General features: G+C 34.7%; 1 protein-coding gene across 1 annotated transcript; it reads right to left on the bottom strand.

Moving 5' to 3' along the window:
• Positions 1-16,472: 16,472 nt before the first annotated feature.
• Positions 16,473-17,825, bottom strand: LOC106371027 (phylloplanin). The gene is made up of 2 exons (XM_013811048.3): positions 17,488-17,825; positions 16,473-17,013 (listed from the first exon to the last, which is right to left on the bottom strand). The coding sequence occupies exons 1-2, from the start codon at positions 17,714-17,716 to the stop codon at positions 16,733-16,735; spliced, it is 510 nt and encodes a 169-aa protein (XP_013666502.1). The 5' UTR covers positions 17,717-17,825; the 3' UTR covers positions 16,473-16,732.
• Between the last annotated feature and the right edge of the window lie 9,531 nt (positions 17,826-27,356).

Genomic DNA, 27,356 nt, shown 5'->3' with positions numbered 1-27,356 from the left:
GCTCCTAATTTTAGGAAGAAAATTTCTAAAAAAAATAAAAGACTTTGTGCATTCCGCAAGAGCCGGCACTGCCACCAACGCCACCCCATCTATCATCACCTTTTCCCACCGTTTTGTCTTCTTCTACACTTCGTAGTAATTTCCTTTTTTCCTCCATCAACACAATCATCGTGGCTTAACGTGATCTAGTGGTGAAAATAACGACAGCAGGCAAATATATGTGTTGTCGTGTCAGTAAGATGAGTAGATATGAAGAAGATGGCTCGCCGATTCCATATGGTGATGAAGAATTGTGACAGTGGACCAGTATGTAACTCTATGTCAGAAAAAAAGAGAAGGCGAAGAAAATGGATTCGCTGACTATGCTATACTCAGCGTAAGCATTAATAGTATAGTATATGTTTTTAGTATAGCTATTTATATAATATTATTATACTATATAATCTTCTATTCTCTACATATTTTTATACTATTTTCTCAAAATGAAACAAATTGCCGTGCTTTCATGTTTGGTATTTTTTTTCTCAGTCATTTTATGTGATTATTTATAATATAAAATTCATTTTTAGATAATATTTAATGGGAGTTTTTAAAGTGGGTTATTATATTCCGCTAAAAACCTTATTCTAAAAACTTCCATTAAACATGCTATTTACTAATGTTGGACGAAGGATATGTATATCTAGTTCATAGTTCATGATGTCTTTCGCATCAACAAATTAAAGACTTATTTCTTCCTATATTATTATACATCTGATACTTCTATTTATACTATTTGTAGAGTTTTATACTATTGTGGTTTTGAATGTTACGAACCGTCTCGTCCCGCACTGTAGTTAACAATAACAAAAATCTCTACATATATCATATATCTATACGTTTTTATAACTGTTAAAACTGCACTGCAGTTAAACCGCTTGTCCCGTACCGCCTGTATTCCACAATGAAAACCACGTCATCGAAATGTATCCGTCTTTGTTCCTCCCAATTTATAAATAATCTGATTTTTGTCGGATCGGTCATAATTGATTGGACGTCATGGTTATGTTATTGATTTGATTACCATCTACAGCTTCGATTTTCTCTTGTACACATGTGGTCAGGGAAAACGGTTTATTCATGTCCGAACTAGGGATTGCTGATAAAATACATACCTCAACTTTTACTGCAAGTCAAAACATACCTACACTAATCAAAAATTTAAAATTCATGCCTGAATTATGGATCGATAAAAAAATACATACCCCAACTCTTATTGCATGCTAAAACATACCTTAACTAATCAAAAATTTGAAATTTATGCCTAGTCTTTAGAAGTCAACGCCAATTTCAATCTATACTATTATTTGCGAAGTAAATTTTCGCAACGGAGCTCTCACATTAAAAATTAGAGTAGCTAAAATCTATGTTACCCCTAATAATTTTTTATATATATTCTATTATATAATAAAATGAATTTTATTTTCGAAGTAATTTTTTGCAACAGAGCTCTCACGTTAAAAATTAGATTGGCTAAATTCTATGTTACCCTTAATGAATTTATAAATAAAATGAATTTTATTTTAAAAATCTTATATATTTTTTAAAAATAATTATGATGATTCTTATATATTATGTTGTTATCTTAAAATTATATTTTACTATTATAAAAGTAAAAAAATTAAAAGAAGTTATTTTTTACAATATTATATTTAAAAAAAAAAGATAATTCTTATATATACAAATATATCTTAAAATCACTTCTTAGAAAATATCCTTATACAAATACATTGCTCCATTAATATTTACTTAGATATTATTTTTATCTTAAATTTTAACTTTCAAAATAGTAAAATATTATTTCAAGATAACAACACAATATATAAGAATTATCATATATTTTTAAGAAAATATAATATTGCAAAAATCATGTCTCTTAATTTTTTTACTTTTACAATAGTAAACTATTATTTTAAGATAACAACACAATATATAAGAATCATCATAATTTTTTAAAAATATATAAGATTTTTAATATAATTTTTTTTATTATATAATAGAATATATATAAAAATTCATTAAGGATAACATAAACTTTAGCCACTCTGTTTTTTAACGTGAGAGCTCCGTTGCTATAAAATTATTTCAAAAATAATAGTATAGATTGAAATTAGCGTTGACTTCTAAAGACTAGGCATAAATTTCAAATTTTTGATTAGTTAAGGTATGTTTTGGCATGCAATAAGAGTTGGGGTATGTATTTTTTTATCAACCCATAGTTCAGGCATGAATTTTAAATTTTTGATTAGTGTAGGTATGTTTCGACTTGCAGTAAAAGTTGAAGTATGTATTCTCTCAGCAACCCCTAGTTCGGGCATGAATAAGCCGTTTTCCCCATGTGGTCACCGTTACTTCTCTCTTCTTTCACCAGTAACTTGCTAAAACAAAGAGTAAAATCTGATAAAACTAGAGATAAATGTTATTGGTTTAATTATGTCAAAATCATAGCAATATTATTTATTTTCCTTCTAAAATTGGTTACTTAGCCAATTAACTCTATGTGAAAGAGATGAAGAAAAACAAATATTGGACTATATTTTTGAGTCCATAAAAAGATATAGTGGATCCAATAGAATTTCCAAAAGTCCATATTCAACAATTTGAGGATTCGCACCGTTGAGTGGTAGTTAATCTCAAAACCCCTAATCATAGTGTAGAGTAGGTGGACTCTCCTATAGATTTTATTCTGGCTGCTTAAATATTTTGTAGTATATAAATAAATCAACCTTACGTAAAGCAGCCTTTATATTGATATAAGGAGATAGTAGCAAATCCACTAGCCAACTTGTGTTATAGATTTGTCCATGAACTTATTCATCTTCAACTATGAGTTGGATCGCTCGGTTTTCAGCATAACAATCATATGTAAATGTGAGTGAAGCTCCACGGGACCAGACGACCAGTCGTTTATAGGTTATCGCAGGACATACATATTTAGTTATTTTCTGTTTTTAAATGAAACTCCAGGGGCTACAAAAAAAGATTCATTCACCAATCTAGTTGTCCACTCATGGTAACGGTGAATGCTCACATATTAAGTGTTTGATAGATTAATAAAACCCTAAGAAAGCCACTCGGAGTTTACCTAAAGTCTAAAGAACCAATAAACTCATGTAAACGGTAATTACAATACAAGATTTTGATTTTTTTTCTTTATCTTCGCATATAGAGGCTGTAGTATTTTTTTGAACTTGTCTTTGTTTCTGGTTACGAGGCCAAACTACAGTTAGTTATGTGTGAAATGTAAGTAGATGTGTTGGCATGTTGAATTTATGTCATTCTTAGTCATTCCTCTCTATTATCTTTTTTTTTTCTTCTTTTTGTTGAATTTTGCATTTTGAAGAGAAATCTAGGCGTTTGCTTCATTTTTTTCTGGTGGACATGGGAGAAGACTCATTTCGATATCTAGGGTCTTGTGTAATCATATATATAAAGTAAGACTTTTTCTTCTTTTTGGATTAGTCCCAAAATTTCTAATAGTAATTCCTAATGCACACAAATGATTATTAAATACAACTCAAAGCACTAAAATGATCTAAAATATGAGGTGTCACATGCAACATCCCATCTTTCTATATCTCTAGATTAGAAGTTACGATCATTCCATAGATCTAAATAATCACCGATTTTATTCAAGAGAAAAAAATCTAGAAATTATCTAAATAGATGTGTTTCTATTTTTCTATCTGAATAATGTCTTCAATATGAATTTGTCATCATCGAATCCATGTAAAAACCCACAACTCTCTTAGGTAGAGAGAAAATATACGAGAAAGAGACTTTTTTTTTTATGAAGAAAAATGTTATTTTTCCGTTACAAATAGCAACCAAAAACCGAAGTGTCAGCAATTGGTCAAGTTATAGCGTCCAAATGACAACATGCAGAACAATTGTGGTTCAAATGTAATAGTAACAAAAACATATAGATATATAGGTATTTAGAGATTTTGTTACATTATTTATGGTCTGGCTTGTAGATATTCAGAGCTATAATCAAATTTTTGTTGGCTTAGGTATCTGAGACTTAAAAACCAATAAAATGGTGTATCAAAAGGAGAAGTAGTTAAAAGATCATTTATTTTTGTTAATGTCTATTTTTATCTTTTAATTTCAACCACTGAATTAAACATGATCTAATTTGATAGGTAAGATTGATCTGAGAATTTTAGTTATCTAATCATTCTTGCACTAACAATCATGATACGATGTTTGATAATATATTTTATTGGTCACTAAAATTCAAGATGAATAAATAAATAAGTAAAATAACATAACTATATTTAAATATTTAATATATTAACAACTAAAAAAAATAACTTTCACTATTTTATCATTTTTTACTATTTTCTATTTTTTATTATTTTATTTACAAATACTATATTTATATTACTATTAAAAATTACAACACACATAAACTTAAAATCTCCTCAATCTGAGAGATAAGCAAAATGTCATAGTAACATTAACTCAATAAAGGTCCGGATTTAAAAAGAGATCAAGAATGAAGATTAACTTACATCATCTTACCATAGAGTGTCTTGGCCGGAAAAAAAAACAGAGGTTAGAAAAGGGTAGAAAAAAAAATCTAAAACAAAGAAATCCCTTTTGTTAAAAAAAAAAAAGACAAAGCAATCCCACAAATACAAAGGAGCGCGATCAAGCACCAAACACAAAGAACCAATAAAGCGGGTCAGAGGAAAAATAATCACAGGAATGCCAAAATCACCACAAAACAAGAAGATACATGCCTACAGCAGCAGAAGCACAACCACCAGCTAAGAAGTAAGAAACAACACATCACAAACTAAACAAACAGTACACCCATGCCAGAAAAGAACCACAAAGCTCTGGATAGAAGAGACCAAAGTTCCAAGAGATTAGCTTCGCACACCTTTACCAAGAGAAGCATGGAAAGAAGAGAAATAACCTGAGGAAGGGAGAATAGAAGCCAACCACTGAAAAATTAGAGCTTAAGCTTGAGACCAGAAACAACCTTCCAAGCCCACAAAGCATACATGGAAGAAAACATTATCCAAACCTGGAGTGGCAAACATGGCAAAAAGAAGAACCACCAGAGATGTGAGCAGCGATGAAATTTGTAACGAGATGAGAGGATACAGAAGGAGAAACAACAACCGTGGAAACATCCTCTAGCTATGAAAAATAGCAGAGAAATATGATCACCAAAAACCAGATCTTGAAAACAAGATGAGGAGGGACTATCGACAGTAAGCCAACAACGAGGAAGACAACATCAAAGACGACTAAACTATGACCCAACACAAGGAAATGTAGCTTCTAACATCGGCCGGAATCTAAGAAAGAAGAGGAGCAGCCAATATTGATCGGAACAACCTACAACACTGTGAGAAACAAACACACAACTGGGAACTCATAAACTCGATCTACAACAAATACCAGATAATCTCACAGGAGAAGAAGGCGAGGAAAAACAAAAGCACATAGGCGAATACTTTTCTGATAATGATGAGAAGCATCACACACTGGAAAGATAAACAAAACACCTAGATGGTGACGGGTCAAAGTCAATATATGGAGAGAGGGCAAAACACATCTCAGAAGAATAATGTTCAAACATTTCAAAAATAAAATACAATTTTGTCGTTGAAACCATTAATCTTATAATCAACAAATGCCTCAATGCAAAGTTATTGAAATTCAATATGCTTTATATATGAGGCTCACTTCAGTACTAACAAGTACTACTATACACACAACAACACATTATTAAAAAAATAAACACAAAACATATTAACCTATCACATACTACTATGTAACACAATAAAAACCTAAATAACACTCTTAACAAATAAAGATGACTACATAATTACATCATCCAAAAAATAATATTTAACTATAATAAAACAATATTTCGCGTGAAGTGCGGCACGCTCCTAGGTTTAAGTAAACCTGGACATCATTGCTTATTTAGCAGTATACCAATGAACACTTTACAGTCAATGATATCTTATTGTGTCTCTTATATCATTGTAAATAAGTTGTAAGATCATGTAAAAAACGTATAAGATCATGTCCGTGTATGTACTGAACTACCAAAATATAGTCCCAACTAGGTATTTTTTTGCACCATGTGCAACAATAAAAAATTTTAAATTTAATATAATTTAAAAATAAAATATTATTTTAGATTTTATTATTCTTTTACTAATATTTTAACATAAATTTTGATTTAATTGAACATAAAATTAAGATGAAATAAACAATTTTATTTATTTGAAATTATATTTGAGAATATATATGTATATTTTTAAAATTACAATAGTAGAATATATTTTTATATATTTATTTTGGTTAAAATATATTAAATAAACTTATATAAATTGATATAAAAATTGTATAATTATCAAAAAGTAAAGCTAAAGAGCATTTCAAAAATTGTAGATATAAGAGAAACTAATGATATTACATTTTTTTTCGTAAACATTGTAAAAGAAAATTGAAAATTGTTTTTAGTAATAAAAATTGTATAATTATAATTATTTTTTAAAAAATTGTAAATATGATTATATTTCTATGATTATATTATTTAATATCACATTTGAATATATTTATATTAATGATGATGTATAATTTACAATCATAATCTATAAAGTTGACCAGAAATATAAATCAGTATTAACTGTAATTGTTTATGTTACATTTAATTATAAGGTATGTCTTTAATTTCAGTATGCCATGTCACATTTATTTGGTAAAATTGATTGTAGAGAAGAAATGTGTGAAATCACTTTGCAAATAATGTCTAGGAGATTTTTAAAAACAATTCCAATTTTGTGATCCTAGAACTAGATGCAACGGATATCTTCTCAAGTAACTTGCAACATGTTCCTGCAAAACTCTCTTATGAATGCTAAGATTTATTGGTGTTCTCAGCTGATGCTTAAGCATATGCATTTTCTGATTTAAAAAAAGATGTAGATATACTTAAAAACACAATTCATCATCTTAAAAACTAAGAAAATCTCAAATCCACTTCTGTTTATTATTCAAAAATAAAATAATTCTTGAAATATATGTAGATTTTATTTTATTATATTCTTCTAAAATAGAAGAATATATATTTTTATTTTAAATTTAGAAAATTTATATCTTTGTCCACGTTCATTTTAAAGAAAATATTAGATGTAAATTTGAAAATCTCCTAAATTGAAAAGCAGGAGAATTAATCATTCAGATGGAGAGTCATTATTTACTCCAAAAATCTTCTTATAATGCATTAGTTAGAGTCTGTCCCCATTCTGCATATTTATAATGTCAAATTTAAGCATGTTTTTTTTGTGAACGCCACCGCCAGCGAATGCGACTAAAAATTTAAAGTATCACCACGGCGAACCACAGCCCGCACATCAATCATGAAACCTTGCCGTCTATTTTTCTTGACGTTGCGGCTGATTGCAAGGAGTAAAAGAAACGCTGAATATTTCAGCGACAATTGCTTCTCAAATTTTTGTACTTTTGGCAGTTCACTAAAGACCATTTTAATTTTCTGTGGCGTTCAACTGGCTTCCATCACACTGTATTTTCTTTGTCGCAGCCGCAGCTCGCGCATTAATGAAAAGAACAGAGCTAATATATTTATTAGTAGAATCAGAATTTGTTGAGAAAAAGACTGAGGAAAGGAAAGAAAGTCCGTAATATGGTTAATTTTGAAGTATACCATATCGGAGATCTAACCATTTACTAGCTGTCATGAGAATATGAGATCACAGTACAGCTTGTGTGTGACTTTGTCCTGCAACATCATGGACACAATGTGTTTCAGATCCCAGGTTCTATTTTATTCAATAGATATCATATGACTGTAAGTTACAAAAAAAAAAATCATATGACTGTATAATATGAGTATAATACATAGCAGTGAATGCTTCTCTGCCACAAGAACAACAAGGAAATCATGCAATATATTAAAGGACCCGTGAAAACTAAATGGAAAACAAATATTTTAGTTATACAGGCGTGAATTTCATAAACAAGCTGATCTCCTTCATGCATCGTTCAACAAAAGCCAAAATATAGAACAATATTCCTAAAAATTCTCTAAGTTTGTGCAGTAATCATAAAAAGTGTTTCAATCAAAAAATGCTACTCACTCTATCTCGTAATAAAAGACTAGACTTTAATCTGCACACCTACGCACGTGTTTACTTTTATTTTATTATAAATAAATATTCATTTGTATAAGTAATACTTCTTATGTTCCTAAAAGTATGATGTTTTACAAAATTTTGATGTTCCAATATATAAGATATTCCAATATATAAGATGTTTTCATTTTTTTAGGTAACTTTTACTTTATTAAAAACTGTGTACCCAATCATATTTTAATAGTCTATTTTGTAATTGGTTGAATACTATTAATTTATAGTTTTAATGATACTTTTTGGACAAAAAAATAGTTTTATTAATATATGTGTTGTTTCTACCTAGACATCTTATATTTATGAACATATAGAGTAATATATAGTTTTATAATTTACCCGTGTTAAATATTGATTTGATATGAAATTTCAAAATACAAAAATTTATAGTTTATATTGAGTAATTTTATTTTGTTTTGTAAATCGTCCATTGTATTATCCACATTTTTAGAATATGGTACGTGCATTCATACAAATGTACTTTTATTTTTTATGGATGAAAATTTATGATAATGTATATTAAAAAAATGTTATATACTATTTAAAATCTTATGCTATATATTTTATACTCTTGAACATTTATCAATTTACATTTGGCTATTATTTATAAGAAAATATACGCAGAACAATATATATATATATATATATTAATTTATATTTTATTTATATATTATATAAATGATTCTTTTTAAATTTAGGTATTTTATTGTTGTTTTATTTGATAAAACGATAACAAATGCTAAATGTTAAAATTAGATAGTTTCTTAGTGACATTAAATTGCCAGCATTCTTTACACACATGGAAGAATTTATTCGCAGTAAGACTTTCTTCCCTGACTTCCGAATTAGACATATACTAAGAGCACAAAACACTTTGGCGGACAAGCTTGCACGAAATGCGAGGAGTTCTTCTTCAACTATGCTTTATGTCGATTCTACCCCATGGTTTGGTTTACTGAATTGGGCGGTTTTGTTACTTAGTTCTTCATTGTTGCCAAAAAAAATAGCTGTTTTAGTTTATGATCAATTTAGGAAATGATTTATTAAATTAGGAAAAAACAAAGCATATTTAAGTATAAGTTCAATAATTATCCAGTGGCATTCTAAAGTAAATAAGTTATAAAATAAAGCGGCATTTATATTTTGTTGATCTCTTTTAGTAATATAGATGCTATACCTAAACACAAAAAATAAATAAAAAATTACTTTTTTTCAAAAGTCAGCATTAAAAGTATAAAACTAAAAAAATCAACCAATCATAAAAACTGTATAATATAATTGGTTGAGTAGTTTTCAACAAAATTAAAATTACCAAAAATCTCAAAACATTATATATCTTAAAACACTAAAAACTTTCTAATATATCATATATTTATGAAGCTGAAAAGTATTATTTTAGTATAATATAGTTACAGAACTAAGTTTTAGTTCCAAAAAGAAATTCCAACAAACCCATGAAAGACAAATGTTTTATGGGTATTTCAAAAAAATAAATCATTTTCTCTTTTGCATTTTATTACTTTTCCTTTTTTTTTGGTGTAAAATTATTACTTTTCCTTTTTAATGATGAAATATTCATTTAAGAATATCTTAGAGATGATTTTATGAGCTACATTAAATAAAGACAATTCTACATAAACACCAATAAAACAAGACTTTTATTTGCTTAGTAGAACAAACATCACATAAATATTATATATTTGGAATATAATATATGCTTTTTGGGAAACTTGTAGCAACTCTAATACCTAATACGAAGTTCTCTAAAAACAAATCTCAAAATATTTTCAAATAAATATATATTTATAAAATGCTAATTTGAGTATCTCAAAACGAATTCTATATCATAAAATCTCATCTTGAGAACCTCTCAATGTGTTACTCTTATGAAATCTAACAAAAGCAAAAACTAAAACGTTCCAGAACCCAGAAAATTCAAAAATTCTCATTTAGGTTATGTGCTATGAGAGTTTTTTAAATAAAATCCTTCACAATCTATATGAATAATTAACTTGAGAGTCTTTTAACAAAATTGAGAGATTCATTTATGATTTTTTTCAAATGAGAGATTCCCACATGAATTCTTAACTTTATTGAGAGAATCCTCTAATTAATTATTCACCTAAATTGTGAAAAAAATCCGTGAGAAACATCTATTGCATATAGCCTTATCCTTGTAGCTAGATGAAATAACTAGAGCCATGTACTTGAAAGTACACACTTACGCAATTATCTATGTGTATTATCGACTACTTATGCAATTACCTATGTTTTATTATCGACTGTGACTTTTTTTTCAAATATGTTAAACACTTAAAAGTTTCTTTACTGGAAATGTTATTGTGCTATTCGAAAACGTTTGCAAGTGTCTGTTAAGTGTTACGCATATTATTTCTGTTCAGAGTTTAGAGAGATGAGCCATTAGGAAAACGACATTTGTATCATGTGAAAATTATAACAGAGGAATTCACATTTATATACGAGTGGTAATTGAATTAAAATCACCAAGAAGAGCACTAAGCAGTTGCAGGCAGTGGCGGAACTAGCTTAAGCTGAGGGTGGTCATATGACTCATATGGATTTTTATTAAAAGAAAATTTTCCTTTGTATTTTGAAACAAACTGAAAAAATGTTAAGAGATTTAGACTATTGACCCAAGTAACATAATAAAATTATGCAAATGACCCTACTGAAACTTTCACTGTGAAAGGTTGAGCTGGTTCCGCCACTGGTTGCAGGCCACTTTGTTCAGTACTTAATTCGGCATTGTACACACCTACTGATCAAAGGAAGCTACTAGAACTTAAGTGAATCATATATACGACTCCAATATTATATCGTTCTTTATAAATTCAGACACGGAAGAATAACACTACAAGAAAACAGCGGTATTCTGACGGACGTTCCGACGGAAAATGAATTCCTCGGAATATACCGAGGAATTTCCGAGGCAATTCCGAGGAAACACAAAATTTGGCTTCCTCAGAATTTTCTCGGAACATTCCGACGGAATTCCGAGGAAAATTCACCTCGTCGGAATTTTCCGACGGAATACCGAGGAAAGTAGTATTCCTCGGAAAAAACCGATGAATTCCGAGGAAATATTATAGACGTTAGAGAGCCGTTGGAGAGCCGTTGGGGGATTTTAAAAATTCCGAGGAAATTCCGACGAACTAGCCGTTTGCATCGGAATTCCGTCGGAATTTCCTCGGACCGTCGACAGGATTTCAACTATAAATACAAGCACCCCTCTTCCTCTTCATTCACTCCATATCTTCATCCTCCCTCTCACTTTCTTTACACACGAATTTGATTCATAAAAAACATGTCTTCTTCAAATTATTTTCGTTCTTGGATCGATCGACCTCATTTGGATCCGAACACGAGATTGCTTACGGAAGAATACCAACAAGGTATAACCGAATTCATGGGGTTAGTTCACCGACAACCGGAAGCAAAAACAGGTATGTTAAGATGTCCTTGCTCTAATTGTAAAAATAAAAAAATTATTAAACAATGGGATGTTTGGACTCATCTATATTTGAGTGGTTTTACACGAAGTTACAAAATTTGGTATCATCATGGAGAAACTGATTATGAACATGGTAGTACTAGCGAACCTCAGCCAGCGGTTAGATTAGAAGATCCAATTAGAACGGATATAGATTACGGTGTAGGTACTGAGCATATGGTAAATGATCATTTTAGAGGGGAAGATTTACCCAATGCCGAAGCTAGGAGATTTTATGATATGTTGGATGCTGGAAAGCAACCATTGTACGAAGGTTGCAGAGATGGTCATTCAGCTTTATCATCTGCTACAAGATTGATGGGCATTAAGACGGATTATAATTTGGCTGAAGACTGTGTGGATGCGATTGCTGATTATGTAAAAGGTATTCTACCCGAAGATAATGTAGCTCCTGGCTCATACTACGAGGTTCAGAAACTCGTAGCTGGTCTTGGTTTATCGTATCAGGTAATAGATGTATGCAGAGACAACTGCATGATTTATTGGAGGGCGGATGAACAGCGGGTTTCATGCAAATTTTGTGGGAAGCCTCGTTATAAAGATACGAGTGGAAGAGTTCCAGTACCATATAAAAGGATGTGGTATTTGCCTTTGACGGAAAGGTTGCAGAGGCTGTATCTGTCTGAACGCACAGCGCAACCAATGAGATGGCATGCGGAGCACTCAACAGATGGTGAGATCAGACATCCTTCAGATGCAAAAGCGTGGAAGCATTTCCAATCAAAGTATCCCGACTTTGCGTATGAGAGAAGAAATGTCTACCTTGGATTATGTACTGATGGTTTCAGCCCGTTTGGCAAGAGTGGAAGACAGTATTCTCTATGGCCAGTCATTCTTACACCATACAACCTACCCCCAAACTTGTGCTTGCGACGAGAGTTTTTGTTTCTCTCGATTCTCGTTCCCGGACCAGAGCATCCTAAGAGATCACTTGATGTGTTTCTTCAGCCACTAATATATGAGTTGCAACAACTATGGGTTCAAGGTGCAGAAACATACGATGTTTCGTATAAAGAAAACTTTCAAATGCGGGTAGTACTAATGTGGACAATAAGTGATTTTCCAGCATATGGTATGTTATCTGGATGGACAACGCATGGAAGGCTATCATGTCCATATTGTCAAGATAACACTGATGCTTTCCAACTAAAACACGGAAGGAAAACGTGTTGGTTTGACTGTCACAGGAGATTTCTACCACCAGATCATCCATATCGTAGAAGTAGGAATTTGTTTACGAAGAACAAGAGGGTGTTTGACAGTCCACCTCCGGAAATTCGTGGGAAAGATTTGAAGACACAACTTAGAGATTTTGGTGCAGAAAGGACACCAGACGTCGGTGGACATGAGCATTTTCCGGTAGATGGTGTTGGAAACCTACATAACTGGCACAAAAAAAGTATTTTTTGGGATCTGCCATACTGGGAGGATCATCTACTAAGGCATAATTTAGATGTCATGCATATTGAGAAGAACTTTTTTGACAATCTCATGAACACGATCCTTAATGTTCAAGGTAAAACAAAGGATAATTTGAAGTCAAGACTGGATTTAGTTGATATATGTGATCGTTCAGAACTTCATGTTGATGAGAGTGGTAGGGCTCCTTTTCCCATATACCGACTTGATGCAGCGGGAAAGGATGCGTTCTTTGATTGGATTTCAAACGATGTGGAATTTCCAAACGGTTACGCATCTAATTTGCGTAACTGTATCGACAGAAAGGAAGGAAAATTTACAGGCTTGAAAAGCCATGATTGCCATGTAATGATGCAGCGCCTCCTTCCGTTTGCCTTCAAGGAACTATTACCACGAAATGTTCATGAAGCAATTGCAGGGATAAGTGGTTTCTTCCGCGATTTATGCACAAGATCAGTGACTCTTGAAGGTATTGAAAATTTGAAGACTAACATAGCTGTGATTCAGTGCAACCTTGAGAAGATATTTCCTCCCTCATTTTTTGATGTTATGGAGCATCTTGTTATTCACCTGGTAAGAGAATTGGAACTTGGTGGTCCTGTGCAGTATAGATGGATGTATCTGTATGAGCGGTATATGTTCCATTTGAAGAAGATGGTGAAAAATTTAAGTAGGGTGGAAGGGTCTATAGTCGCACAGATGATCAATGAAGAAACTTCAAACTTTGCCGAGTTCAGGGAAGTTCTGAGCTGGAAGACCCACTACAACCAAGCACATCCGGGAACTTAAGTGCAGCAGAAGATTTAGGTGGAGTTGGCCTTGTAGTCGATTTAACCGACTTCGGAGAGGAAGCCGCCGTTCACGTAGAGGATAAACCAGTGATTGGAGAGTTTCACCAAGATCCAGATTCAGATTCATCTGGTGATGACGACTCGGAAACAGACTAGCGTCGACCTTTTTTTTTTTTTTTAAGTATAAATACCGAGGAAATTCCGAGGACAGATAGGTTTTCCTCGGAATTTCCTCGGAATAGATCTTCTCGATTTAAAACCCCAAGTTCCTCGGAATTTCCTCGGAATTTTCCGAGGGAATTCCGAGGAAATCTTTATGTTCGTCGGCATTTCCTCGGAATTTCCGAGGAACTTGGGGATTTGATTATAGATTCTTTTTCCTCGGAATCTCCTAGGAATTTTCCGAGGAAATGCCGACGAACATAAAGATTTCCTCGGAATTCCCTCGGAAAATTCCGAGGAAATTCCGAGGAACTTGGGGCTTTAAATCGAAAACAACGTTTTACGGATTGAATAACACGTATATAACCTTCATTAAGTGTCTTAACCAGATTATGATGTTTGGAACTAGGAACTTTGGTGTTTTATCCAATAACAAACACTTTTACGATTGCATGAACGAAAACCACACAACATAAGAGAAACACTTATACACTTTAAACTATTTATAGTTTTGTGCTTAAAAACTATTTTTAAACTATTTCAGCAAGAATTCAACTGGAATTCCGATGATACGCTCTCTATCTATCACCATTTTGTCCATAAAGTTATGGACAACTATGGGAAGCAGATGTACGAGTGGAAGAAGAAGTGGGAAGTAAACAAGGTAGTTTTTAATTTATTAACAATTTTTAATTTATTAAAGTATTTTTTAAATTATTAAACTTTTTTTTTAAATTAAAAGGTCCCAAAGTCGATGAACGACACGGTCTGGAAAGAGTTGTGTGCGCATTGGGATAAAGAAGAGACGAAAGAAACTTCTTCCACCAACTCCAACAACCGCAGGAGCGACCGTAAAGGAAAGGGCATCTACAAGCATAACTTGGGTGCTCAATCTATTGCCACTCTGGCGGATCGCATGGTAAGTTCAACCGCTTTTTCTTCAATTATTTAAGTTTCAGAATTTTATTTTTTGTACATTTTTTCAATATTTCTAATGTTTGTTTAATTTATTTTTTTCAAGGCGGAAGAAAATGAGGGCGACCCGGTTGATGATCTCGCCCTTATGAAAAGGGCGTATACCAACAAGAAGACCGGCCAGATTGATGATGGTCTTGTGAGGGACGTGGTCGACCTGGTCCAAACTCAGGTGTATGACGAAGTGTCTCAGCTTCAAACCGATGATGAAGATTTGACGGCCTCGACCAACTTGTCCCGGGTTCGAATCAACGAAATCGTTGAATCGGTAAGTTTTTTTTTTAAAAAATTCAATTTAATTATTTCTTGATTTTTATTTTATCATCAATTTATTATCTAAATTTGGTTATTTATATTTCAGTCGGTTCCAAAGAAAAAGGGACGTTTGGTCGGTTTGGGTCGTCGCTCCCGGTCGGCTGCTCCTTCTTCTGCACCACCGGCATATGTTGATCCAGAAGTTCTTACGGCTCAGCTGAAGGACAAGGATGATCGGATATCTGCGTTGGAGACCCAGATGGCAGCTCAACAGGCGGGCTATGAGACCCAGAAGAGGCTGAACGAGCAGATGATGGAGATGATGAAGAGGATGTACCCGAACGAGGTGTTCCCGAACATTCCAGACCAGTAGTTTTTTTTTTTTACCAAAAACTCTGAATGTTTTATTTAACTTTGAATATTATCTACTATGTTTTAATGTTTTATGTTTTATTCAATTTTAATTTTAATTTTAAATTTTCGAATTTAAATTTTAAAATTTTTAATTTTTAAAAATAAAAATAATTTTTAAAAAAAAATTAATTTTTTCGAAATTCCGAGGGAAAGCAGATCCTCGGAAAATTCCGAGGAACTTTAGTCCCTCGAAAAATTCCGAGGAACTTTTGTCCCTCGGAAAATTCCGAGGGAAACATGTTCCTCGGAATTTTCCGAGGAACTGAAATTCCTCGGAATATTCCGAGGGACTTAAGTTCCTCGGAATTTTCCGATATACATTCCGAGGAATATTTCGTCGAAACTTCCGAGGATTGGTCCATCGGAATTCCATCGAAATATTCCGAGGAAGACGTCCCTCGGTATATTCCGAGGAACCTTCCGAGGAACTCTGTGTCCTCGGAGTTTCCTCGGAATTTTGTTTCCTCGGAATTCCGTCAGAAATATCCGACGGAATTCCGACGAAATATGATTTTCCGAGGAGATATTTCCGACGACTTGTTTCGTCGGTATGTACTCGGAATAGCGTTATTCCGACGACATACCGACGATTTTTTCCCTCAGTATACCGCTGTTTTCTTGTAGTGTAAGGTTCTGGGAGTGGGTATATGTATGGTTTAGGGTTCCAATACGGGTCAGGTTATGGAAAGAGACTTTCTCTCAATATATCTATAAAAGGGAAGTTACTTTATTTCATATCATTTCATTACATTTCGTTACAGCAATTATACATGCAAATTAAGAACTGGATAAAAAGAAGTTACAACAACAATACTTTGAAGATAAACACATACGCCTTATTATGTAGACCTTATTCATGCATACGCAAGCAAACGTTATTGGTCATGCCACAAAACATAAAACAAACAGAAACTGGGAAACACACCGTGATCAAACATAAAGCATACTCGGTTGATTGGAATCAGTTAACCGACGAGGCCAAAGGCACCTGGGACGAGGCTGAAGATGTTGAGGCCGTCGCCGGCAGCGGTTCCGACTAGAGATAAAGGTGCCATGAGGAGTCCGGCCGCAGGGAGGCTGACGTTACAGGCGGTGAGAGGGGTCGTGACGACGAGCCTACAACCGGAGGAGAGGAGTGTTGAAGGCGAAAAGGGAAGTCCAATAGTAGGAATCGAGAATACTCCATTAGCGTTCGTAGTCGTACTTGAAACATTTTGCCCAGTGCACTGGAACACTATTCCCGCATCTGTTTGTTTATTTGCAGCATTATATTATTAGCAAATGTGTAGAACAAAATTTACATTTAAATATTATCTCAGTAACATGTATCCTTGCCGTACACCCGTACATATAGGTTAATTTATGTTTTTGAATCTATACTATACATTTGAGTGTACAAAGATGTTGCATGGAAGATATATAACTGGTTACTAGAGTCAATAGAATTCTACGTATACTCCTAACATTCCTTCACAATATATTGATGGTTTTACATAGGTGATAGGTCTAGGTTTACAAACATGTTATACCACATTTTCTAATATATGTTTAATTGATGGTAACTTGATTATTTAACACCTAACTTATGAATAAATGAAAAAAGTTCGAGTGTGTGTAGTGTATATATATCATTCTAACTATTACATAGTTTACAACAAATCCGTTGTTTTTATTTTGGCATAGTTGATCGAAAGAGAAAGTGTGAGAATAGAAAATTTACTAGGAAAAGGAGGAACGGCAGTCGCGTTATTGGTAGAGACGGTGCCAGTGACAGAGCACATGAGAAGGCCTTGAATATTAAAGATATTAGTAAGCCCACCAAGAAGCATACCAAGACCACCAAGCCCACCACCCAGACCACCAAGCTGAGCATTAGCAATTGGAGACACCACAATGAGACACATCAAGATCAATGAAAAGGTTATGTTTTTGTTCCTGAGTATTGCCATGTTTTTAGGGTTACAAAAGAAAAATGTATATGAACCTATAGAGCAGAGATCAGTATACGTTTTCTTTGTGTTGTTATTGGTTTTGGATGTGATGAAATGTCTTTCCCTTGCAGCTCTATTTATAGATCAAGTTTCATAGATCTCGCCCTTCCTACTTACTTTGCTTTCATGTATTTAAAGTTGAATAAAGGTTTCATTGTGAACCGAATCCCAATGTGTAATTTCAACGGTGTCGTAGGATAATATATTTTTGTATCATTTTTCTATTTACAATTTATCCAAGAATATCTATATGTAAATTTCTTTTAGAAAGAATATCCGGCTTTCCCTTTTTGAACAGCGAAGGAATGTTATAAAATTAGTCGGGGTATTGTAAAAAAAATATTAGTCTGGGTATAACGAGGTTTCGAAGCCATGCATATTGCATGCATGATAATGTGACTTGGAGAACTCTACGCGTATATTTACAAATCACAATGCATGTATAAGTGTAATTGTTAGAACTATTTTTTATAAGTCTAATGTGTTGAGTAAAAAATTGAACAAATGTGAATAGAATTTTTATAAGTTTAGTGAGCTGTGTAAAAATATGTTTATTATTAAGTAATATGGATATTTGAACTATGAAAAAAAGGTAAAAAAAAAAAAAAAGGTAAATCTTACAAAATTACTCTCAAATAATTATGGTAGGTTTACAATATTATTTAAAATAAATGTAAAAATTGTGTTCGGATAGTTGTAGAATATTTCATATAATATGTTTGGATAAATGTAAAGTTGCGTCCAAATAGTAATGGAATACTTCTCAATTAATTATGTTATGTTTCTATAATAATTAAGGAATACTTCTATTTAAGAATATTCTTTTACTTTTTCGCAAGATTATTTCTTGGTGGTCAAGTAACTCATATCCATATAAATAGACATCTAGTCTCTTCATTCTGGACACACAGAAATAGCAAAACACCAAGGTTTCCAGCAAATAATCTCTCTTAGTTTTCTAGTTTTAAAGTAAGTGTCTCGAGAGTATTCGTAATAGTTATAGTTCGTTAGATTTTGTTTTGGATGTTGCGAAACAGTCTCGTCACGGTTATATCCTTGGATTCATAGATCGCATTCAAACCGTCACACAATACGGGCGATTTATTGAGTTAAGGAAAGAGATCAAATCTCGACTCCGTGAATTCATCTATTTCCTTAACGATTTCTTAAACGTTTTTTTATCTTCATCTCATCGTTTATATCGAATTCTGTTTCGTGATTTCAATCTGGATTTTTGCTGTCCTAAAATCTTAACTCAATAAATCCGCTTCATGCTTATCGCTTGAATCGGATTGAATATTGCAAACAATATTTTTTAACGATTTTATAAAACATTTTTAAATTGATCTGAAACGGTTCTATGAACGCTCTTTAGCGATTCTGAGGACGAATATTAGAAGTTCAAGAACGCCGACTAGGCGATTCTGGGGACAGTCATTAGCAATGACTAATGGGGTAAATGGTAGTTCATACAGTGAGGACACAACCCTAACTAGGAATGGTCTACCACTTGGAAGGTAGCCTACACAAACTCCGGTTGTACCGATCAACATAAGCAGACTATATCCTGATATGTTTAGTAAGACTGAACTTTGAAATCATGGATAAATCTGAAAGATTGTGTCCAAATAATTACAAAATATTTCTTTTGAATATATCTATATAAGGATTAAAGATTGCAATCAAATGATTATGGAATGTTTTGTTAAGACCAGTGAGACGACAACCCTAATTGGGAATGGTCATCCACTTAGATCGATTTGTCTATGACTAGTAAAACCACTATATAATGAGTTAAATACATCCATGAAACTTTAAGTTTTGATATGGAGAAATCAAGGCTAAGACCACAAGCTCAAACAAGTTTGCAATGACAAACAATTTCATCAAAGAGTTGTGATTCTTCATGCATAAGATAAAGACTGCATTTATGACAATTTATTTGCATACTAGGTCTATAGTTAAAATGGAAAATTCCATAAAAACTATCTCTCATAAGCAAAGGCTGAGTGCTATCATATGACTTGATTGTAAGGAAATACAAAAATATGCAAATCACAAAGAATATGTCATCACAATTGTGAACATAAAACGAAAGTGATTGAGCCAAAGAACTGGAAAAGCCTAAAGTTCATATTAAATTATACATTAGCTCTAGAAAGAAACATGTTTAAAAGAAGTTCAATGTGTAGTTTCAAAATATCTGACACACATCACAACAGGACTGGCGAATGTTATAGAAATATTGGTTTACATAGAGACAAAGTGAAATCTCAAACCAATTTGATAAAAACTGACACATGAAGTGTAGTTTTGCGTCAATGTTCCGTAATATAATGGAATATCTATGGCAATTTAAATGAGAATAAATGTCTTCTTAAGAGAATTAACATTATTCCACATAAGAATTTCTCCATATTCACTAGAATCCAATGAAGTTGCGGAACAAAAGTTCTAAACTCATAACGGATGCATGCAAGCATGCATGATCCTGAATTTACTCAGGAAATGTGGGGGAAGTGTTGCTTACCACATTCAAAAATTGGCAAAAAGGCCATGTACTTTGAAAAGGTAATGTAAGCTCATACAAATACCTGAAAGTGTGGAGGTGCTTAGAAAAATCCATAACAAGGGTGTTAAATTATTTGCGATACACCCTAAATGATGAGCTGATCTAAGGCAAAAAACCAAGAGTTTTAGAAGGATACAGTGATGCATACTGGATATCTGAATCTAAGAACTCGAAATCCATGAGTGGGGATGTTTTTTACACTTGGAGATAAAACAATATCTTGGAAATCTTCCAAATATGACCAGATTCACAATGTAATATGAGTTTATTGCTTTAAACAAAGAATTTGAAAAAGCAGAATGATTTTGTAATTTTTGGAAGATATTCCAATGTCGGAGAACCATTTCAGCTCTACGTTTAGTCAATCGGCTTTAGCTCGGGAACTGGATATTCTCTATAATAATAATATGAGATTAAGTTTTAAAATCATCGAAGGGAATGGGTTTATTGCCTATTACTAAGAAGATGTTTGATGGATACCCCACCAACGCGATGGGAGATCCCAAGAGGTCGGATCAGAGGGATAACTAAGTTAAACATAATCTGATTAAGCACTGAAAATTACTCAGATCCCAAGATGAATAACAGTGCTTCCTGTAAATTTAAGGTTAAGCATTGACTTTTAATGAGATAAGACCATGACCTTCATATACATATATATAAAGTATTACATGGTACTTTATTGTATATATGGTAGGTGCACACAGCAATCACTTAGTGAGTGTGAAATGGAGCCGTTTCTAGGAGGATGAAGTTCAGGCTATACTCTCCAAATTCACTCATGACAACCAGGCAAGTTCACTGCCAAAATGAACACAATAGAGAACTTAACTCTACGAGAAAACGAAGCTGTGTTATATCTGTTGTCTCGGTTTACACAAAACTTCGGGTGGTTCAAGACATCAAGTTCACCTCCTGAAATGTAGATCCGACAAGTACTAACAATGAGTGGTTTAAGGCTGAAATACGCTACTACCTCAGATGCAGTTAGTTTTTGCTTATACTCTCGAAAAATCTGTATGTCTAGTTTATTGTCAAGTCTAGTCAGTAGAGTCTTCATAGTCTAATCGAGTCTGCATTGTTTAGAGTAATTTCTATTCATGTTGAAGATTGTTGGTACTATTTTTTATAAGCCTAATGGGCTGAATAAAAAATTGAATAAATGTGGATAGAATTTTATTATGAAGTAATATGAGTATTTGAATTATGGAAAAAGGATAAATCTTACAAAATTACTCTCAAATAATTATGGTAGGTTTCTAATATTATTTAAGAGAAATGTAAAGAATGCGTTCAAATAGTTGTAGAATATTTCCTATAACGTGTTTGGATAAATGTAAAGTTGCATCCAAATAATAATGGAATACTTCTCAATTAATTATGTTATGTTTCTATGATAATTATTGAATACTTTTATTTAAGAATATTCTTTTACTTTTTCGCAAGATTATTTCTTGGTGATCAAGTAACTCATACCCATATAAATAGACATCTGGTCTCTTCATTCTGGACACACATAAAAAGAAAAACACCAAAGCTTTCAGCAAATAATCTCTCTTAGTTTTCTAGTTTTAAAGTAGAGATGTCAAACAGGTTTATCCATTCCGTTCCATCCCGTACCACGGCGGGTTAGTCATCGAGCGGGTCACAGCCGGCTTGTCCCGCGCGGGCTGCGGTCTTCAAAATGCCGGTCCAAACCTGTACCGCAAAATTTTAGGCCTTCGCGGGCCGTCATGTGGGATGCCTCCTTATCAAACCGCCTGCTACAGTTTCTTTTATGAATGCTCAATTAGAAGAGTTGTATAAGAGTGTTGTAGAGAGTTCATTAAGCTTCACTAAAACCTTATCAAAATCAATGTCACAAAGCTCCGTTTGTGCTTGCTTTTTTGAGGTAAAAGTCTTCTTTTGTTATAAGCATAAGCTTTTGTTAAGTTTGAATCTGATTGAATTGTTGTATTTGTAATAATTTGGCTCAAGTGTTGTATGTCTTCATCAAACCATCACTCTTTTTAATTATTTGGATTGCAAAAACATTCGTGAATCACTTTGCCAAATTATACAAGTGACGTGATATACAACTAACTTTTCTCCTAAACAACACCATTGTAACCAAATTTAATTAAAGAAAAACACCACTTCACAGTACTGGACATTGTAATAAAGCAATTCATAGTTGTGTGTAATAAAAAGAGAAAACCAAATCAAAACACCACCAGAATTTGAATCGTCATCGCTGGAGCTGGAGTCGTTATCGCCGGAGCTCAAATCATCATCACTGGAGCTCAAATCATCATCGCCGGAACTCCTTATGTTTTATGGGGGGAAAATCACAAGAATCTCTTTCTTCTCACTCTCTTTCTTGTTTTTTTAGGTAAAATAAGAAATGAAGAAAAAAAATACCGGGTCCATGTAAAAGGCCCAGTCCCGCATAAGGCCCATTCCGCAAAAGGCCCAGTCCCGCAAAGACCCGTTCCGCGAGGCCCGCAAATTTGCGGGCCTAGAAAACCTCGTCCCAATACCGTCCTGTGACAGTCCTTTACGGGCCAGGCCCGCGGTCCAGATCCATGATTGCCATCTCTATTTTAAGTAAGTGTCACGAGAGTATTCATAGTAGTTACAGTTCGTGAGATTCTGTTGGACATCCCTGCCAGGAAAACCAAGAGTAGAGTGACGCGAAGGACCTGACGCAACTCTACTACCCTACGCTCGTTCCTGCCTTGTGTGAAGCTTCCCCTGTTCTGGAGAAAAGGGGATAGGAAGCCAATAGGTCAGGCAAGAGTGGCATAGGTCGCCATAACCATCTAGTAGACTCAAAACTCATTTAGAGGACTTTACAAGCAAGAGTAGTAATAACACATGGCGAAGACGTATGTATAGCGAATCCACAACTGCCGCAGAAAGAACAAGAGCGAATTGGAACTCCAAGTTGTTTAACTCCGCAGAAAGAGCAGTCTCATCACGGTTGTATCATGGGATTCATAGATCCCATCAAACCGTCACACGATACAGGTTATTTATTGAGTTAACACAAAATACCAAATCTTGACTCCGTGAATTCGTCTATTTCCTTAACGATTTCTTAAACTTTTTTTATCTTCATCTCATCGTTTATATCGATTTCTGTTTCGTGATTTCAATCAGAATTTCTGCGGTTCTACAATAATCACCCAAGGTAACAGGGTGTACGTAAGAAATAATATAAATTACGTAGATCCCTTCTTTATTGATTAGCATATATATAAAAAAATCATATTGATTTTCCTCCCACATTTGATAATGTAGTCATGTAGTCGCAGGCTCTCCACGTACATGCAATATATGGATGGAACAGTGCTTCTCCTTTTCCTTTTTTGTGCACGAAATGGTGTTTCTCTAATTATACTTTTTTCAATAGAATTGACACCTCTTAAATATTATAATTTTATTTTTAGGCTAAAAGTGCACAGCAACAGCAGCTAAATTGGTTAAAATTCCAACCGAGTGAAAGTAACTCACCTTGAAACCAAGGGCCACATCCTGTATTTTTTTTTGTTTGGTAAAATGTAAAGATTTATACCATTTTCGATTTTTTCAAATTGTTGCAAGCAACTTATTACAAAGAAAGGAAAAGAAACAAGATCAACCCAACTCAATAACAAGAACAAAAGGAGAGCAACGGTCAAGGAGGACGGTAACAGAGGAAATAAAACTCAAGCAGAGAGGAAGCTGACTGCGGTCTGGCAGGAAGAGATAGAATGATGTCCCTTAGTAGCCTGTCTAGCTGAAGATGAAGGCCCCGAGCAGAGGTGGAGACAGCGGTGAAGATGCATGCGTTTCTCTCCTTCCACACAATATAAATGATAGACTGGATGATGAGCTTCATGAGCACGGATGCATTGTGATTGGCAGGAGGATGAGGCTGCAGAATCCAAGCTGCTGCAGCGTGAAGATCTGAAGGAGGATTGTCCCAGATGTGCGACGCAAAAGACAGCCAAAGAGAGGAGGAATATTCACACTCAAAGAAGAGGTGATGATGAGTCTCCAAACCTGACGAGCAGAGAACACAACCCCCAGAGACATTTAATCCCCAACGCAAAAGTCGGTCCTTAGTTGGTAACCTTCTCAGAAGAGCAATCCAAGCCACGAAGGAGTTTCTCGGTATATTTTCTTTAAACCAAATAGCTTTGCTCCAAAACACAGTAGGAGAGGGTTGTCGCAGGAACTCCCAAGTCACTTTGGAAGAGAAAATGGGACCAAAAGTACCATCAGATTTACGCCACTTAAAGGTGTCCGTACCTTTAGCAGAATTTGGAGGATCAATCGTAGTGATGACCTCCTGAATGGTTTGAATAGCGTTGGAACGTGCTGCGGGTAGAGTCCAGGATCCATTAGTTGAGGCTTGATTGACATTAGCGCCCTTCCTGATACGAATACTACGAGGACCTCCTTGGCCTGCGAAGTCGATTAAAGGGCCAAGAGATGTCCAAGAATCAAACCAGAAGCTCGCAGCTTCACCATCACCAATATCACAGTGCATATAGTCTTTAAGAATTGGTCTTAGCTGCAACATAGATCTAATTGTTGTAGAAAACCTATTCGAATCAGGAGTCAGCCAAAACCCCAGTCTTCTGAACGAGTGTCTTTGGAGCCAAGCAACCCAAATAGACCCCGAAGAAGTGAAGAAATTCCACACTCTTTTGAACCTGAAAACTGTTTCAAAATCCTCCAGCCGTCTGATACCAAGACCTCCTTCAGCCTTTGGCTTGCATATATCATTCCAAGCTACCCGCGATCCTCTAGCTGATGTTACATCGTTGTTCCATAGGAAACCAGCACACATTGAGTCGATTTTAGCGTAGAAAGCTTTGGGCAGAACAAACACCGCACTCCAGAAATTCACAAAGCCATAGATAACTGAAGAGATAAGAGTGACTTTCCTCGCGAAAGAGAGGTACTTGACTGTCCAAGTCTGAAGTTTACTTGCAATCTTATCAATCAGTGGTTGGAGAGCAGCAAGAGAGAGTCTTTTATCTGGCTTTAATGGAAGGCCAAGATATCTTGTAGGAAAGGTACCAAGCTTGAACCCAGAGAGATCTCTCAATACTGATGCTTCAATGTCCCGATACCCGCCAAAGAAGATTTCTGATTTCCTGGGGTTCATTTCAAGGCCACTCACAGATTTGAATTCAGCCATAACTTCAGAGATGCATGTGAGGGAATGACGGGATCCATCCGAGAAGACAAGTAAGTAATCTGCAAAAAGTAAGTGAGTAACACGGGGATCCTCACAGTTAGGATGCAGCCTGATCTTTCCATTCTCAACCGCATTTTTGAGAACTTTGGATAAAGCCTCCATGATCATAATAAAAAGGTAAGGAGACATACTGTCCCCCTGACTAAGCCCCTTCTTGCCTTTGAAGAAGCCAGCGAACTCCCCGTTTATAGACATAGAGAACCGCGGTAAAGTAATACACTCTTTGATCCATGTCCTAAATAGCGGTGGAAAATCTTGAGCCTCTAGCAGTTTTAGGACAAAGTCCCAGCATATGGTGTCGAAAGCTTTCCGGAGATTTACTTTCAGCATTGAGCTCTTCTGACATGATGACTTCGTGTAGTCTCTGATTAGCTCTGAAGAGAGAAGGAAGTTCTCACCTAAGCTTCTGCCTTTGAGAAAAGCAGCCTGGTTGTTACTGATACACTCCTGGAGCATAGGTTTGAGCCTGTTTGCAATTATCTTAGATATCACCTTGTAGATAATATTGCAGCAGCTTATTGGCCTGAAGTCTCCCAGCTTGCAAGCCTGTGATGTTTTCGGTATCAGAGCAATGGCCGTGTTATTTAGATCTTTCAAGAGGTGGCCATTCCTAAAGAACTCTTGAACCCCCGCAATGATATCCTTCCCGATGATTGGCCAAGAAGAACGTAGGAACTCAACCGAGTATCCGTCAGGTCCAGGGCACTTGCTTAGAGGGAGAGCAAAGACCGTGTTGGTGATTTCTTCAGCCGAGACCTCTCTTTGGAGTTCCTGCCCTCGAACTTCTGAGCATCGGAAAGGCGTTAAGTCTCTCAGCTGTTCAACCGTGGCTGGGGATTCTGCAAGAGTTGTGGAGCCCAAGATGTCCTCGAAGTACTCTGCAGCATGTAGCTTAATACCCTCGGCCGATCCAATTAGCTGATCATTAGCATCTTTGAGGAAATGGATATGGTTTCTGGTTGCTAGCTGCACAACTGACTTGTGGTAGAAAGTTGTGTCTCTGTCCCCGAATCGATGCCATTGAATCTGAGATTTCTGTCTGAAGAATTTTGCCTCAGCCTTAGCCAACATCTGCCATCTAGCACGCTCTTGATGTTCCAGCGCAGCGGTATCTGAGTTTGGATTAGTAAGAAGCTGTCGCTGAATCAGAGAAACCTTAGCCGCTTGCTCTTTAACTCTAAGTGAGATACCACTATAGTACCGGGAATTCAGTCTTCGTAGAGGGCCTTTTAAAAGTTTCAGAGACCTTGCAAGTTTGAATTGTAAAGATCCCTGGATTGCTGGACAGTTCCAAGAAGCTCTAACAGTCTCCAAAAATTCCGGGTGATCAATAGTATGATGAAAGAACTTGAAAGGCTTTACAACCCGTCTATTAAAGGAGGGCATTCTAAACAGACAGGGTGTGTGGTCAGACTGGCCTGGCTCCAGAAATTCACAATAAGCATCCGGAAACTTTTCTGCCCAATGCTGGTTAATCAGGGCATGATCTTTCTTCTTAGCGATCGGGTCCGCATCTTGATTGTTCCACCAAGAGTGAGGTAAGCCATTAGATTGAGTCTCAAAGAGTTATGCATCCTGCATAGCGATGTTGAAGTCCTCGATGCCAGAAGAATCCACGTCAGAGTGGAGATAATTAGAATGCTGATCTGCTCGCATGATTTGGTTAAAATCACTTAGCACTGCCCATGGGCATCTAGAGACTGGTGTTGTGGCATTTATAACAGCCAGCTCCTCCCATAACTGCCTCCTCTCCTCCACTTGGTTATACCCATAGACAAAACTGACAGTTAAGG

Source organism: Brassica napus, chromosome A1, assembly GCF_020379485.1.
Source record: "Brassica napus cultivar Da-Ae chromosome A1, Da-Ae, whole genome shotgun sequence".
Taxonomy (NCBI): Eukaryota; Viridiplantae; Streptophyta; class Magnoliopsida; order Brassicales; family Brassicaceae; genus Brassica; species Brassica napus.
The sequence above is the reverse complement of the archived record's forward strand: the minus strand, read 5'-3'. Positions and strand labels throughout refer to the sequence as shown.